General features: G+C 35.5%; 1 protein-coding gene across 7 annotated transcripts in view; it reads left to right on the forward strand.

Moving 5' to 3' along the window:
- tle2a (TLE family member 2, transcriptional corepressor a) overlaps nucleotides 1-14,642 on the forward strand; it is a 50,623-nt gene that overhangs the window by 16,785 nt on the left and 19,196 nt on the right. For all 7 annotated transcript variants that reach the window (XM_005170480.6, XM_068216338.2, XM_009296271.5 and 4 more), the window contains 2 exon segments: nucleotides 7,083-7,146; nucleotides 10,581-10,625. In XM_005170480.6, the coding sequence (XP_005170537.2) occupies nucleotides 7,083-7,146; nucleotides 10,581-10,625 (109 nt within the window).

The raw sequence follows: 14,642 nt of genomic DNA on the forward strand, positions 1-14,642 counted from the left end.
GTCAAGTTGTCCTACCCTGTCAGGTTTTCCTGCATCCCATTCAAAAATTAGGTAGCACATTTTGATTCTGAAATATGCTAGCTATCAGATTGTGCTATCAGTGTAAATTTTGATAAAGAGTGGTGTTGTATGAGGCTGTAGTATCTAGGGTTGGGTATCATTTGGTGTTATTTTGATACCGATGCTAAATTGATTCTTTTAAAACTATACTGGTGCCAAAACAGTACCTGAACCAATACTTTTGAGCCACAAAATTATGGTGGATGACACTAGAAAAACCTAATGGACCAAAAAAGAAAACTATTAATTTTAATTTAATAATATAATTATATTTTAAAGCAGGGGTGTCCAAACTTGGTCCTGGTGGGCCGGTATCCTTCAGAATTTAGCTCCAATCTGCCTCAACACATCTGCATGGATGTTTCTAGAAAGCCTAGTAAGAGCTTGATTAGCTGGCCTAGGTGTGTCGGATTGGGTTGGAACTAAGCTTTGCAGGACACCAGCCCTCCAGGACAGAGTTTGGACATCCTTTTGTTTAAAGTATACAATAATTCATATTTAAATATTTGAATTGCATTAATATATTTCTTTTGATTATTTGTTAGCATGAATGTAAGATTTGAATTATGCAATTACATTAGATTAGCTTACTACTACTACTACTACTAAGCTGTGGAAAGACTGTCATCAAAATGAGTGAACTTCATATTTTTTTTTAGGGTTGGGCCGATACGCGATGCTGAGCTGGCATGGCTGATCCTCTGCCCCGCCCTCATCGCAAACTTGAAAAATACACATTTAAAGACAGATTTGTACTTCTTTGCCAAGCGCACACATATGCTACGACGCAGCCTACGCGTGGACGCACAGCCTTTGCATTGGCTGTCGGCATTGCTGATGTGCACTTCTCAAAAAATGTAACTACACGTCGCAACAACACATAGCGCAAGCTCTGTGATTGGTCGGCTTGGAAGTGCTGATGAGTGTGGGCAGGATAGAGAGTCGCGCAAGTCCGTTGGAGCGATTGTTTAAAGTGTCAACTGTTCACAAGGAGCTCCGGATGAAAATTTTTGTTTTAGGCCCCACTTACTCTCGTATGTCTTGGTATTAAAATAGCATTTTAGAATGAAAATTATCCACTTCCACTCTGTGTTTTACCTAGCATTTCTGAACATCTCTCCGTCCGCTGAAAATGCACATCACATGACCACACACTATCATGCACACGTCTGAGCTCCAGAGAGCAGTGCACATCGGACAGTTTATCAAGGATGTACCGCTGGGTCGCATCTCATTATAGTTGTTAAACTTGATATTTAATTCATCTTGTCTCTATCTTGCGACTCTTTGGTCTTTTGAATCTATAAGGTAACATGTCACAGCATCAGTACACTGCTTCAGTCTTTCACTTTCACACTTGTACTTAGTAATTTTAGTGAAAACCTCAGATACTGTTGGTTGTGCACCTTTTTTCATCAACCAACCTCCCGCGATAAAAGTGATTGACAGGTGGTAATTTGTGTGTAACTTTTTCTTTATTTATTTATGATTTGGTTATGGGTAAAACATAGACCATGCGGGTCAGGTAGTTGAAACAATAGGCTACACATAATTACTTCGTTATTAATTAATTATTTAATCATAAATTATTAATTTACCTCCACCTATGACGACGATGCCATATTCCATCGCTATGTTTTACATAAGACATCGTATGATGCCAAATTGGCCGACATCGCCCAACCCTAGTTGGGGCTTGAGTCGTCTGAGTATGTTTACATGGACACCATTACTCCAATTTTAGTATGATTAAGACAATACTATGATTCAGTCTGGTGCATACCGGTTACATTATGGGTTTCGGTACCCAACCCTAGTAATATCATCCTTGCCCACCCCAATCCGTAACCCCAACCTCAGAACCATTCAAATACAGTGTTGATAGCATGATCTGACTGGTTGGGTAAAATGTCAGAACACTGGCTCTAACAGTTTATCAATCTAACAGTTTATCGAATTTCTTTAGCATGGTAATTTGCTGTAAGATGTGAAACTGATGATTCTTTGTGCTGGCAGAACCTGTCGCCGCTGTTGTTTATCCCATGTCGAGGTGTTGTGCCTGCGTTTAACAGATTTGACCTTTTTGAAGTTTAATTCCACATTAGCCTTGATTTACCTCCATAAATCCACTCCAGCCTCACGGCACGCTGAACTCTCTGCGCCCTTTTCCCATGTGGTAGACTTTAAACGATCGTATTTAAATCTCGTAACTATGTAAATATGAGCCTGGAACCAGATCCAGCATCTTTATCCAATGAACCTGACAATATTTGGAGCCGTCATGCCATTTTCAGCAGCTTCCCCTACGATTTTGCACAAGGGAACGATGTCTTTGCCACATAGCATAATTGAGGCCAACTCATTCCGGTGAGATGGAAAATAAATAAATAAATAAATAAATAAATAAGCAAGGAAGCAGAGACGGTCTCAGCGAAATGCACGCCGATAGATTTGTCAGTTCTCGGAAATCCTGCGACGGGGGTGACTTTTGCAGTGAGGCAATTCCAGTGTAATAAATTCTAGCAGGGGGAATGAATTTAATCCTCCCCAGCTCCCTCTCTCACTTCCTGCACCCCACGCCCATCATCCTCTGCGCTCTTCCTCACTCGCAGTGATAAATGAGTCAATTATCGACGGTTGTGCGCAGTCAGTGAAGGAAAGCGGATGTGCCGTTATTACCTGTTGCGGCGCCGTAATGTTGCAGTATTAATCATATTCTAATTTTCCCAGGCCCTCCCGCACGCTCGCATAAATCTGACGCCTGCAAACAAGTCAGTGTATGTGTGTGTGTGTGAAGAGCTGAAATACAGCCAGGAGATGAGTGTGTGTGCTGTTCAATCATAGTGGGTTCACTCTGGGTTTGTCGGCTGTCTGTCTGTCCTTGTGTCAGTCTCCGTTTTAGTCTAATTTGTCTGTCTGTTGATCGATTGTGACTAGATCTATCTATATCTTGCTTAATCTATCAGTCTGTCTGTCTTCATTTTCTTTTATTGCTTTTATCTTTAACTCTACATAGTTGTGTGTATGTCTTCTATCTCTGTGTGCTGTTTTATTTCTATGTCTCATTTCTTTGGCGGTCTCTGTGTCTCTTTAAGTTTGCCTCTATTTGTTGTTCTTTTTATTTGTCTTTCTGTCTGCCTTTGTCTCTTCTCTTCTGTCCATGTTGTTGTATTGCAGCTGTTGTTTTTTTTTTTATTTGTCGTTTTCCTCAACTGTCTTGTTTTTATATCTGTGTTGTATTCTTTTTGCCATATACGTGTATTTCAGTGCACTTTGTACTTTTTCTTCTCCAGTCTTTGTCTTCAGTCTTTCTCTTTGTCCTATTCTTTTGACTTTTTAGCTGTTTCTGTTGTTGTCTTTCTAAGACTATATCGACACCAATGCAACAGCAATGTTTAGGCCTCTCATGATTAGGCATGGGCCGGTGTAAGATTCTGACGGCATGATAACCTTGAATAAAAATATCACGGTACTGTGATTACTGCTTTTAAAATATATATATTTTTTAAATGTCTGGGTAAAAAACTAAAACTTTTTCCCCTTGTTAGCACAATATATTTTATTTTGAGAAACATTCAAAATATTTAGGAAGAATAAACATGTCAGGCTAAATGAATTATTGACTTCTGGTGTCTTCATTTGTTTCAAAAAGAGATTTTTTTTTTAACAATTTAAAACGGCATCTTTAGATATCTTTTCTGCTGAAGATACTGCTGTCCTAAAAAAAAACTTAATAAAAAATCATACACATCGTAGGAACGGTATTGCAGAAGATGTTGACTGTTTTAAAACCTTGACTTTTTCAAACCGCGGTATATCTTGAACACGGTTATCGTCCCATACCTAGTCACGATAAGGATTTTTTGTTGTGCGATATATTGTCACAGTTGTTGTGATGAGCGAAATTATTGTCATTTTTAGATTATTTTATGCCACTGATTTTATAATGAATACATAACGGCAAAATAATGCAAATAGCCAATAACGCTTTAAAATACTCAACATTCTAAAGGTTGTTTTGATTTAATAATTTAATGTTAAAAAGTTAAATGTCAATATATAATGGCTTTACCGTTATTTGTGAATTTGTAAATCTACATTGCAATGGCAAAAATTTGTGAGATCACCTGCAAATATTGCATGATAAGTTAATATTCTGATTATTTTGACAGGCCTAGTGATGTTGTAGGGCTGGGCAATTTGGCCTAAAATCTAAATTTTGAATAATTTAACATTTTAGCTCGATTTACGAGTAATGAACGATTCTTTCATTTATTTATTTAAAATTTTTGCCCTCTCTGTGCCACCCGCATTCGTCAACCCTACCAAGCTGACCAATCACAGAGCATGCGCTTGACGTGTAGTTAAATTTTTTTGAGAGGCAGTCACGGCTAGGGCTATGTAACCGTGTGAAGCCTGCGCCAGACCATTTCCTGTGCTCAGTGCAGAAGTGTAAACAGAGCGGGGTCAGCCCTGCGATGTTACACCGAACAAAATGCAACCATGAATGGAAATATTTTTCCCTTGTTTTAAATGTTTATACCACGTTTACACCCTGTTTTCAAAGCAATCTGCTTTCACACATCTACAAAAATGTCCACTAAATTACTTGTACCAGGACACTATTTGGTGCTGTAACCTTGTTAGTAAACAGTACCTGTAGTGAAGTGACGATGTGTTGTTGGCGGGTCAGCACTGGTGTGTGTAATATGCAGTGTGTGATGTGTCTCCACTGTTGGTTGTAATATGAAGTAAATCCACAAATTAGCAAAAAAATGGTTGTGTTGGCAAACACTTGAGCAACAACACTAACGGCCATTTCACACGGGGCTTCAGCGTCAAGGCTTAACGGAGGGCGTGCCTGAAGTTGGAACTGACATGATCGGCATAGCAGTGTCAGCCAATGAAATTAGTCCGCAATTAGCTACTGTCTGAGCTGGGGTATTTGCATAAAGCAATCTGATTGGCTGACGTTTCTGTTCGCACTTAAATTAAGAAATTTCCAACTTTTTCAGCGAGCAATGCCTCTGGAACGACGCCGGTGGATCTACAGTTCCGTTCGACAACACTTGACGTCACCCATTCAAAGTGAATAGGAAGTGTTGATGATGACACCCCTTATCAATGGGGCGTAACATGAACTCCACAATTGTGTATTTGTTTGCCCCTGCCTTTAATCCACACCTTCATAAGCACATACTATGATGTCATCGTTTTTGAAAGCTTTCACTTTCACCTGTTTTCAGATGTATGCATTTTCAATCACAAAAACGCTGTAGTGGTGAAAACGAACAGGCAAAATGCATTAAGGTTCCTGTTTTTGGCTAAAAAAGGTCCCCATCTATCCTTCTGTTTGCCTTTTCTGTTTGTCCATTTGACCTTTTAACTTGTATTCGTCTTATTATATTGATTAGGTATCTGTATATACAAGTATCTAAATTAGGTATAATTTATGATCTCATTATAGGCTACTGCATCTGAACTCTTCATATATATACTTATTTCCCCTGCTGTAGATAACAGACATGTATATAAGGAAGGAGCAAAGATCAAATTGAACACCGTCAGATAATCAAGACAACATATATATATATATATATATATATATATATATATATATATATATATATATATATATATATATTTATGTTGTCTTGATTATCTGACGGTGTTCAATTTGATCTTTGCTCCTTCCTTATATACATGTCTGTTATCTACAGCAGGGGAAATAAGTATTGAACACGTCACTATTTTTCTCAGAAAACATATTTCTAAAAGTGCCGTTGACTTGAAATTTTCCCCGGATGTTGGTAACAACCAAATAAATCCATATATGCAAAGAAAACAAATCTAATTAGTTCACAAATTAAGTTGTCTAATAAAATGACACAGGGAAAAAGTATTGAACACATGAAGAAAGAGGGGTGTAGAAATCTCAGTGGTTATTCAGGAACCCTCTGCCCTTCGTCACTGTAAATTAATATTAGCTGCTTCAGTCCAACATCTACATTAGCAGCATGATGAAGATGGACATTTGAGCAAGACAATAATTCAAAACAGAGCCAATGAAATGCTCAACACATGCTTTGTTCATCTTTCTGTGTTTTTCTTGCTTGCCTTGTCTTTCTGTCCTTGTTTTTTTATTCTGTGCTGCTTGGTTTGACTTATCAGACTTCTATATTTCTTTTTCTATATGTATCTGTTGATCCACATCTCTGCATCTTTGTTTATATTTGTGTCTTTTTCATATCGCTGTGCCTAAATGCATCTCTGTATATCTCTGTCTTATTAATTTTCTTTATTATCTGTCTGCCACATCTGCCTTGGCTTACTATGTATCTGATTGTTTTATTTCTATTCATTTTTTATCTTTATGCTTTCTATCTGTTTGTCTTTCATTTTTTCGTCTTCTCTTTGTCATTTGTTTTTCTGTCTATCTATCCGTCTATAGATCCGTCTTTCTGTCTGTCTGTCTGTCTGTCTGATTAGCTGCCTGTCTTTCGATATCCATCCATCCATCCATCCATCCATCCATCCATCCATCCATCCAATATATAATCAAATATAGTGCTTTAACATTGTGCACATATAAACAAATACAAAAAAAGAATAAGAAAAAAATGAAGACAAGTATAATTCAAGCAACCCCTCACAGCATCAGCGCCTGGTTGTTCATTTACAATTATATTTGTCTTTGGAAGTAATTTATGAATGAACACCCCATGGTTGTGAACTTGGACCCAGAACCGTTTAAATTAAGTCTTATTTTTTCAAACTAAGAAAGTGCAAAACATCATTGGTCCACTGTTTAAAAGATAGGGGAAGTGACTGTTTCCAATTGATTAAAATCAAGCGTCTTGACAAAAGTTGAGCTACGTTTTAAATGATCATTGTCTCTTTTGAATCATTCACCTCCACTTATTATGAATAAATAAAACGACATATCAGAGCACCAGAACAGTCCATCAGAATTTTATACTCGACCAATCCAACCAAACATCTCTTTCTCTCTTTCTCTGCAGTTTGAAGTTGGAGTGTGAAAAGCTGGCCACGGAGAAGACAGAAATACAGAGACATTATGTCATGGTAAGACAAACACACACACACGGCAACTTAGTTTTGCATCACAAGCGACACACATCCAAACAGCAGACAGCATCTTCCTTCAGCCCTCAATCAGAAGTCCTTCAAACGCAGCTCATCCATCACAGAGAATGAGTTTTCAGAGCCGCTGCCATGTGCCTCAGTGCCCACAGATATGGCAGCTATGTGCGGCTGGCATGCCATTTGCTCTTGGCAGACGGCTTAACCCCTTTTCTCTGTCCGTTTTCTTTCTCTCCCCCCTTTTTTTTCTTCTTGGCTCATAATTTTTTTAGTGTGGGAGTCGCCTAGCAACACCGTGGGCTCTTGGCAGTGCTGGTGAATACAACAGGCAGCTGTCAGGCCGGCTTCTTTCTTTGCCAGGGTCTTTCTATCCCTCCGTCTCTGTTGTGTTTTTACCCTTTTCTATCAGCCTCTCCTTCGCTTTTCCACTTTATTCTTGCTGCTTAATTAATTTACAATATTTTGACTCTTTCAGGCCAGTCTTTAGCAAGCTAGCTGCAGGGAGTTGTTTACTTAAAAGTCAAACTGTTTACTCGCCCTCACAGTGTGCTGTATTTTCTGTATTTGCCATAAAAAAGGGTGTTACACTTGTATTATAAAAGTGAGATTTATTTCTTAATATGCTTGTCATATAGTTTTTTTAATGTAAAATGTAATCATTAAAACATGACATGTTGCGAGTTCTTAATTGATTGAATGTGCTTTTGTTGAACCCATGAGTCTTATTTTTAATACTATCATGTTTAATTGAGGGGTGGCACGGGGGCTCAGTGATTAGCATAGTCACCTCACAGCAAGAAGGTCGCTGCTCTGGTTTTTAAAGACATGTCCTATAGGTGAATTGGGTAAACAAAATTGGCCGTAGTGGATGAGTGTGTGTGTAAATGAGTGTATGGGTGTTTTCCAGTACTGGGTTGTGGCTGAAAAGGCATCCGCTGCATAAAACATATGCCAGAATAGTTGGTGGTTCATTCCATTGTGACGACCCCTGATAAATAAGGGACTAAGCTGGAGGAAAATGAATGAATGTTTAATTGAAGGACTCATACAAAAATAAAAACAACATTACCCATGATGCTGTAGTGGTTAGTTTTGCTCCGCCCATTCTACTGAAATGCTATGAATGACGTAATTAAATATGTCACAGTACTGTACTGAAATATATGTATATAATAGGCTTGCTTGGTTTTGGGACTTGTGGAGCTACGCATCGTTGAATTTACTCTTCAGTGTTTCAACTTTCAGCAGCTAAAATTCAACCACACTGAAATGAACTAAACTTAACTTCAGCTCTGAAAACTAGCCTGACACAGTTTCAATTTACCAGAACTTTTACGTTAAGTTGCTTTGACACAATCTACATTGTAAAAGTGCTATAAAAATAAATACGAATTGAATGTATTTATTTATTTATATATATATATATATATATATATATATATATATATATATATATATATATATATATATATATATATATATATATATATATATAAGGCATATTTATTACTAAAATGTTTTGGTAAACAATAGCTTTACCTACATTAAAAGCTTTTGATTTGATTGTTCCACTTGCAATTCCTCATTGTATTGTTGTTCATTACATTATTTAGGTACACAGTGTTTGGTTAAATTTTCATATCTGACCCTGGACCACAAAATCAGTCATAAGTGTCCTTTTTTTTTTTTTTACAGATCGAGATTTTTACAAATTTACTGTAAAATAACGTCCGTTAAATTACATAAATTTACTGTAAAGTAATGGCCGTTGAATTTACTGTAAAATAACGACCGTTAAATTACAGAAATTTACTGTAAGTTTCCGCAATTTAACGGCTATTATTTTACTGTAAAATAATTGACGTTAAATTACAGAAATTTCCTTAATTTCCTTGTTTTCTTTTCTGGCATCACAGCTGCCAGAAAAGAAACAAAAAACAACAGATTTATTTACAGTGTACATCACCTGAAATCTAAATGATTTTCCATTGTGTACTTGGCTAATATAGGACAATATTCGGCCAAGATGCAACAATTTGAAAATGTGTAATCTGAGGGTTCCGAAAAATCTAAACATTTAAGAAAATTAAATTTTTAAGTTAATAATTTTTTTTATCGTAGCATTTTCCAAAAATGTCTTTATGGGACATGCATATATAATATCCTATTGATTTTGGCATAAAATCTATTATTTTGACCCAAAAAAAAATACTGTTGGCTGTTGGCAAAAATTAAGCTATGCGTCAGAAGGTCACTTGTATTATATTTGGCTTCAAATCAGTTTTCCTAATGTTGTGATTTCTCCTTATAGTGGTTTGGTTCAAGACTTAAGCCGCCTTTTCACTGCACACGACATCTAGACACGACTCTCGGAATGCGCCCCCTTGTGGCAGTCGCACAGTATTTTCAGTGTTGTTGTGCACCATGGGAGAGAAGCTGATTCTCACAGTGTGCAAAATAAAGGAGTGCAAAAGCAAGAGCCCTTATTCTCTGTGCATTTACATGGTTTAATGAATGAATGAATACTAGAAACTCAGAGACCGCTAAAATATTGGAGGGAATGTGGAGACAACATAAAAATATATATATTTTTAATACTTTCTTACTTGCATTAAGAACAGAAATGTTATTTTAAAATAAACTTTTTATAATTCAAAAACTAACCAAATAAACTCCTATTTCTCATCTCGCGGGCACGGACCTGCTTGTACAACACTGAAATATATCACATCCGGTCGGCCGGTTGCATATGGTCTAGTTGCAGGAGTTCAATATTTCAACGGATCCGCAGCTTAATTCAGATCCGAATTTTCCGCATACGGAGATGATCAGAACTCCATGCAGCTCCTGGACTGCTCTCCATTGGAAATGATGACTTCCTGTCTGTCGCTTGTCATTTAACAAAGACTTGTTAAAATCCCTTTGGGAAAAAAATTTGCTGAAGCTGTATGTGTATTTGATTTGATTTCTTAAACACTGCTAGTTTCAGTTTTACTTTCATTTCTGGTAGTTTTTGTTTGTATTCCTGTTTTTCTCTTTCCTGGTGTGACTGATTGCTTGACAAGAACAGTTTAAAGACTCTTAGAAATAACAGCATACCACTTTAGAATAAATTGATGGTTCTGTAATAGCACGACTCTATGGATTCTTATAAACTTTAGGTGACTCAAGATTGAGGAGCAGTGTGTCCTTGCAAGATCTGTGGTCACATTTACTTTCATACATCACTACACTATTACCTGAATTTTTGCTAATGTTACCACACCATAAGCACATGTGAGCAAATGCTGTAATTAATTTGCAATAAACCAGCTATGTTAATTAGCTTATAAGTGGCATCATATTTCTGATAATAAAAAAACAACTTAATTTTTATTTCTAGTTTGTCAGTTTAATGATGTCGTTTTCTTTTTCAGTACTATGAAATGTCCTACGGCCTCAACATAGAGATGCACAAACAGGTAAGATTGCTGGTTTCCTTTCAAACTACTCTCAAAAATAATATATTTATGAATTAAAATTCATACATGCACAAAACAATTCATAAATGCAACACAATTCATGAATTCACAAGTAAAAATCATAAATATTTTCACCAAATAAGCTGGATTTGTGTGTTTTTGAATGGTGTTTAGAATTGACAAATTGTATTTGTTTATTTTTTAATGGTGTTTGGATTTGATGAATTGGATTTGTGTAATTTTGAATTGTGTTTCGAATTGACAAATTGGATTTGTGTATTTACGCATTGTTTTGAACTCACACATTGGATTTTGTAAATGTGAATTGCATTGTGAGTGTATGAATTATATTATGTAAATGTATAATTTTTCAGACTGATCTGACTCCATATTTCTTTTCTGGGATTATTTGAATTAGCGGTTTAATTGCAATCCTGCTACATAAGGCAAAAGTCTTGTAGACGCTTGGTTATGTAAGAAAAAGTTTTACTGATGGGTCTTAAATGCAATTTTCTTGGGTCTGAGTTTCATAATAATCATTACATGCTTTTTATGAGATTTGCATCAAGTAGTGTTTCTATACAAAATAACATCGCAACCTACAGGCCTGGCATGCATATAGCAGCGTTTCTAATCATTTTTAGCAAATCATGTGAATTGACATTATTAATCTCACAAGAAAACATAACTAATTTACATTTTGGTGGAAAAGTGACTCTTTCGTACGATTTAATTTGTATGAAAATGTATGATTTAAATAAATTTTATACATTTTTGTTTGCAGATTTTGTTTTTATTAGGATAGAAAAGAATATTAGGGTGTTTTCATACCTGCCTTGCTTAGTTCGGTTGAATCGCACTAGAGTTCGTTTTCCCTCTTGGTGCTGTTTGTTTGGGCAGGTATGAATGCAGCAATCGCACTCAAGTGCACACCTTGAAGAGGTGGTCTCGGTAGGCTTTCAAGCGAACCGCTCCATGGTTGTGGTGAGAACATGATCCGAACTAGAACAGACCCAATTGCCTTGGTTTGTCTAAAGTGATGTATACATACTATGAACAGCAACACAATCAGCCAGCGCAGTCATCCCTCCATAAGAAAAAAGTGGTTTGTCTGTCGGTTTGTTTTCCCCGCACGTTAATTCTGACCAATCAAAAAGCAGTTTAGGAAATACCTTCAATAACATCTGGCCAATGAGGTATGTGGATTGTCACATGACTGCATTTTGTTTTGTTTTTTTTTCAACTGGTTCAGACCAAAGCAATCAGTGTGGTGTGAAAAACCCAAAAACAGAAAAATGCTACAATCTATCATTTGTTGTTCTTGGTCTGGACGGAATTGGGAAAGGTCCACGGGCTGCTATTGGAGCCAAAGCACAATGTCAGGACTAACCACAAAGTTTTGGCAGCAACAATACAAAACATTAAAGGAGGTCCCAAAATCCAACCTGAAACCAAACTGTCGTTAGAAAATCAAATCGTACAAAAATGTAGCCTACAAATTCAAACGAATTAACTACGAAATCAAAAAGACATGGAGTGAGAGAGTGTTTTTGTCTGTATACGAAACTTATGCAGATCTTTTATGAAAATGTCAAATGCAAACATATAATTAGCGCCTCTTTTTTTATTTTTATTTTTTTGTAGAACACCATTGATGTAAACATTACGATTTTTTTCAAAAGTCGAATCTTGACGCAATTTTTTTATTTGCTTGTGTATATAAAAAACTTAGTAGATCTGAATTAGATCAGAGGATATTTCTTGATTTTTAAGAATGTTTACGTATTTTCCCTAATCAAAAATTCTAAAAACATTGAGCAATTTCTCGATGAAAAGACCATGTTAGAATAGACCATTGTGAGCCGTCCCTACTAAACTCAAAGGATTTAACATTACCTGCCAGTTACAAAAAAGAAATAAATAAATCCATTCAATGTCACGTCGTGATTTGTGCTGGAGAGTTTTATTATTCCTTTCATCTTCTGTAGTCTTCGTAATTCAGATTCAATTATGCAGGGATCTTCCTTTTATATAGTCGAAATCCTCTTAGGTCTAGCCCGTGGCACTTGTTTTAAAAAATTAATCTGCAAACAAACTAATTAGATCAACAAATATCACGTCCGCAGCACACACTCCCCTCCTCCTCCCCTCCTCCTCCTCCACCTCCTCCATGTGTGATTGTCTAAAAGTAGCTGGCTGTGACTTTCTCGCTCTTCTTCCTCGCAAATTGCGTTGTGCATCTGCATTTGTCGACCTTCCTCTCTCAGTCTCTCTCTTCTTTTTTTCTGTGCAGATGTCAGGTCACTTTAAATTAGGTCAACGCACTCGGAGCGTCTGTTCTCTCCCTCCGTTTCAATTGCACTTCTTTTTTGACATGCTCCATGAATTCCCTCCTCTAATGTAACACCCCTTCCCCCCTTCTCCTCCTCCTCCTCGTCTTTCTGCATCTCCCATCACTCTGTAATTTCCTTAACTGTGCCTTTCTTCTAGCCTTTTTTTTTTTCGTTCTCCCAATTTCTCCTGGTTTTTGCCCTCCCCTTTTCCCAGCCTCTCCCCCACTGGCTCCTCTGAAGATGTCATTTTGTAGTTGCCGTTCCCTAACAAGAAATCATTGTGTTTCCCTGGGGAGGCTGTGATGGATGGATGTGGGAGAGGTGGGGGGGTGGGGGCGCCTAGTCCTGCTTTCTGGAAAGGACGCAGCCTGTTATTCACTTAAAGGGACAGTGGAACCAAAAATTTAAATATGCACACCCTCATAGGGCCAGGCAATATGGGAAAAATCAGACTTAACAATACAGGTCATTTCATGTCTTAATATTGATATAATAAATTTGAGTTGTTTTATTATAATTTTATTTTATATTTAGTTATTTTATTTTGTTTTATATTTATTTATATATATTTAAAAAAAATTTGTTTGTTTTATTTTTTTTATCTTTTATTCTTCATTTCTATTCTATTTATTTATATAGTTTTATTTTTTATTTATTTATTTATTTTATTTATAATTTTTTTATTTTATAATAATTTTATAATATCTATTTTTATTATTTTATTTTGTTTTTTTACATTTATCTACTAAATTTCATTTTTTATAATTGTTATTTTATATCTATTTTTTGTTTATTTATTTTTATTTTTATTAAATTTTTTTATTTATTGTAGTCATTTAATTTAGTTATTTTATATTTCTTTATTTTATTATTTTATATTTATTTTTATAAGCTTTATTTATTATTAAAGCATATAGGCTGAAATAACAATATAATTACATGTATCAATACAACCCCCAACATAAAATTTAGGATTTTACTTAGCAAAATTTTATGTATCGCCATGCTATTATTTATGATTCTGTCTCCATGGGGTATACAATTTAGGGGGTGGGTAAACATTTCTACAGCATATTATCACAACTGTTTTAAACGGCAATACCTTATTGATATACAGACGTTTATATATATATATATATATATATATATATATATATATATATATATATATATATATATATTCAATAAAATAATTTAGGTGAATAATAAAATCAATGTCTTTGCAGACTACTAGATAGTGTAGTCTCCCTTAGTATATAGTGAGTTAGTAAAATAAAGATAGCGGCATCATTTGTGTTTATTTAATACATAATTTGACATAATTTGAAGTTCAAAATGGGTAATAAATTGCAAAATAGAGTTTTTAATATTTTTTTTTATTTATAGTTCATTTCGTTTAAGTTTGACATTTTCTATTGCGAGTATTAGTGATTTATTACTTCAGTAATTTTCACCTTTTATTTTGGTTGATAAACATTTTTTGATTTAGGATTTAAATATTTTACGTTATCATTTACAATTTTTATTCACAAATCTGCAAGTGTCCCCAAAAATTCTGTGAATTATTACCTAAATTCTACTCATTCATAGCACAAACCTATTGTGTGACTTTAAATCTAACACCACTTTTAAGGGCGACCGTAATACTCTTCAAAAACATATTTCACAGAATAAAATGGTATCA

The sequence above is a fragment of the Danio rerio genome, chromosome 22 (assembly GCF_049306965.1).
Source record: "Danio rerio strain Tuebingen ecotype United States chromosome 22, GRCz12tu, whole genome shotgun sequence".
Classification (NCBI taxonomy): Eukaryota; Metazoa; Chordata; class Actinopteri; order Cypriniformes; family Danionidae; genus Danio; species Danio rerio.